The sequence below is a fragment of the Apteryx mantelli genome, chromosome 4, assembly GCF_036417845.1.
Source record: "Apteryx mantelli isolate bAptMan1 chromosome 4, bAptMan1.hap1, whole genome shotgun sequence".
In the NCBI taxonomy this organism is placed as follows: Eukaryota; Metazoa; Chordata; class Aves; order Apterygiformes; family Apterygidae; genus Apteryx; species Apteryx mantelli.
Window position 1 is genome coordinate 83532020 of NC_089981.1, and position 2971 is coordinate 83534990.

Here is a 2971-nt window from a genome sequence, read left to right on the forward strand (position 1 = left end):
TCAGCGCGGCGCGGGGGCTCGGGCGCTTTAAGCGCCGCGGCGGCGGAGCGGCGACAAAGTCCCCCCGGCGCCGCGCCGAGCATCCCCGCTCGCCTGGCCGCCGCCGCCGCCGCCGCGCCGGCCCCCCGCGCCGCCCGCCCCCGGCCGCTGCGCGCCTCCCCGCTCGGGGGACGGGAAAGGGCCCGGCGGGCGGCTCCCCCCGCCCCTCCGCGCCGCAGCCGCGCTCGGGCGGCCGCGCTCCGCCGGGCGCGCAGCGGCGACCCCGGCCCGCGCCGCCCGCCGCCCGCCGCCGCTGCGCCCCGCCGCCGCCGCCGGCGGTGCCCGGCGCGGAGCCCCGGCCATGTCGATGCTGCCTTCCTTCGGCTTCACGCAGGAGCAGGTCGCCTGCGTCTGCGAAGTGCTGCAGCAAGGGGGGAACCTGGAGAGGCTGGGCCGCTTCCTCTGGTCGCTGCCGGCCTGCGACCACCTGCACAAGAACGAGAGCGTCCTCAAGGCCAAGGCGGTGGTGGCTTTCCACCGGGGCAACTTCCGCGAGCTCTACAAGATCCTGGAGAGCCACCAGTTCTCGCCGCACAACCACCCCAAGCTGCAGCAGCTCTGGCTCAAGGCGCACTACGTGGAAGCCGAGAAGCTGCGCGGCCGGCCCCTGGGCGCCGTGGGCAAGTACCGCGTGCGCCGAAAATTCCCGCTGCCGCGCACCATCTGGGACGGCGAGGAGACCAGCTACTGCTTCAAGGAGAAGTCGCGGGGCGTGCTGCGCGAGTGGTACGCGCACAACCCCTACCCGTCGCCCCGCGAGAAGCGGGAGCTGGCGGAAGCCACCGGCCTTACCACCACCCAGGTCAGCAACTGGTTCAAGAACCGGCGGCAGCGGGACCGAGCGGCGGAGGCGAAGGAAAGGTACTTGCCTGCAGGTCGCAGCCCCGCTCTTCTCCCCGGCGTGCGAGGGGCGGCGGGGCGGGGGGGAGCTGGGGCGCTGCGGGCTCCCCGGCGGCGCGGCGAGCCCGAGTCCGAGCCGGAGCCCGGCGCAGGCTGCGCGCGGTGCCGCCTCGGGGCAGCCCGGCCCGCGGCGGCCCTTGCTCGGCTCCGCGCTGCGCTGCAGCCGCCGGGCAGCGCCAGGCTGGGGCGGCGGAGCGAGCCGTGTACAGACCTCGCTCCCTCCGCATCGCTTTTCTTCTTTCTTTTTTCTTTTTTTCCTTCCTTCCTTTCTTTCTTTCTTTCTTTCTTTCTTTCTTTCTGCCGCGGATAAGTGCGTGCTGTTCCCCCTTGGAAACGTGCTGCCCGGAGGGGAGCCGCGGCGCTGGCACCGCGGTGTTTTCCGCGCACGGGAGGGGGGGGGGAAGCGAGCTCCCACCCAGCTCGGCGCCGGGGCCCCGGCCCCACCTGCCCGGGGGCAGCGAGCCCCTCGGCGGCCTCTCCAGGCCGCTCCGCCGCCCCCGCCTTTGTTTGGTGCCTTCCGCCCCGAGCGGGCGGGCGGCCGGCAGCGGCGCGGCCCGGGCCGCCGCGAGCGGGAGAAGCGGGCGCCGTGGGCGGCAGCCCGCGCTGGAAGCCGCTGGCCGCGCTCCCCCCGCGCTCCCCCCGCGCTCCCCGCCGCGGCCCGGCTCAGCCCGCTGCCGCCTCTCGCCCGGAGCCAGCCGCTGGCCGGGCCCCGGCGGCCGCAGAGGACGGCTCGGCCCCAGCACGCGTCGCCCCTGGTTTTGTGCCCCGCCGGGAGCCTCCCCACCGGCCCTTTCGGAGAAAAGCGCGCTGAGCGCCTTCCCAGGGCGTTTCTGGGCCTCGGAGCCGTGCTTTAAGTTTTAATTAAATTAAAACGACAGAAAAAAAAATTGTAACCCCTCCACCACCACTACGCAACCTTTCCTCCTCACCTAAATTAACAGGCATTTCGGTTTACATGATGCGGCGCAGCTGTCTAAATAGGAGGCCAAGAACGGCAGCTGCGGAGACGATCCGTTATTAAAATATTAGCCGCGCTCTCTCTCTCTCTCTCTTTTTTTTTTTTTTTTTTTTAATGTTGCTTGGGGAGAGGCTTCTGCTAATGCGGTAAAATCGAGCCCCTCGGATGCGCTGGGGGCATGTGCTCCGCGGCCCCCTCGCTGCTGCCGCGGGGCCCCGGCGCGGAGCGGAGCGGAGCGGCCGCGGCCCGGGCGCCTCCCGCCGCTGCCCCGCGGTAACGGCCCCGCTGTGCTTCTGCCGCCCGCAGGGAGAACACGGAGAACAACAACGCGGCCACCAACAAGCCGAACCAGCTCTCGCCCCTGGACGGCAGCAAGCCCCTCATGTCCAGCTCCGAGGAAGAGTTCTCGCCGCCGCAGAGCCCCGACCAGAACTCGGTGCTGCTCTTGCAGGGCAGCCTCGGCCACGCCAGGAGCTCCGGCTACGCCCTGGGCGGCCTGGCCGCCTCGCAGACCGCGCACAGCCTCCAAGGGCACCAGCTCCAGGACTCGCTGCTGGGACCCCTCACGTCCAGCCTGGTGGATCTGGGCTCCTAAGGGGCCGCGGCGGCCGGCGCCGTGGGAGAGGAGGCTTACCTCGGGGATAGAGACCCTCGGCTGTACATAGCGGACAGCACACGGTTTTACAGCTTGCCCGGTGATTCTTAACGGGACTCTCGGCTCTTTTCACACGACCCCGCATCGGCTCCTGGGCCAGTCCCCCCCCCCCCAGCGTCTCCCACTATCACCTTTTTTTTTTTCCACGTAGCCAAACGCAGAGAGCAGCAGAAACCCTCTTCCCTTCGAGTTCAAACGAGCTGCTCCCAGCGGGAATTACAAAAAAAAAAAAAAAAAAAAAAAACCCAAACCAAAAAACAGCTGGATCCGATTCCACCCGAATAAAAACCAGTGCCGCAGGCGTGGGGCAGGGGCGGCCAGGGCGCATCCCTGCCCCTGCGCGGCCGCCGGGGCCCCCGCGGAGCCGCCGCGGAGCTTGGATGGAGGCAGAGGGAGCGAAGCCGCTGTGCAGAGCCCTG

At 69.9% G+C, this 2971-nt stretch overlaps 1 protein-coding gene across 1 annotated transcript; it reads left to right on the plus strand.

Annotated features, from left to right (window-relative positions):
* Positions 1 to 340: 340 nt before the first annotated feature.
* Positions 341 to 2492, plus strand: SIX1 (SIX homeobox 1). The gene is made up of 2 exons (XM_013955650.2): positions 341 to 900; positions 2204 to 2492. The coding sequence occupies exons 1-2, from the start codon at positions 341 to 343 to the stop codon at positions 2490 to 2492; spliced, it is 849 nt and encodes a 282-aa protein (XP_013811104.2).
* The last annotated feature ends 479 nt before the right edge of the window (positions 2493 to 2971 follow it).

Excerpts from the sequence above, each read along its gene's own strand:
- SIX1 (XM_013955650.2), top strand. The coding sequence starts at position 341 with ATGTCGATGCTGCCTTCCTTCGGCTTCACGCAGGAGCAGGTCGCCTGC. Across the intron at positions 901-2,203 it reads GCGGCGGAGGCGAAGGAAAG|GGAGAACACGGAGAACAACA; the intron begins GTACTTGCCTGC and ends TGCCGCCCGCAG.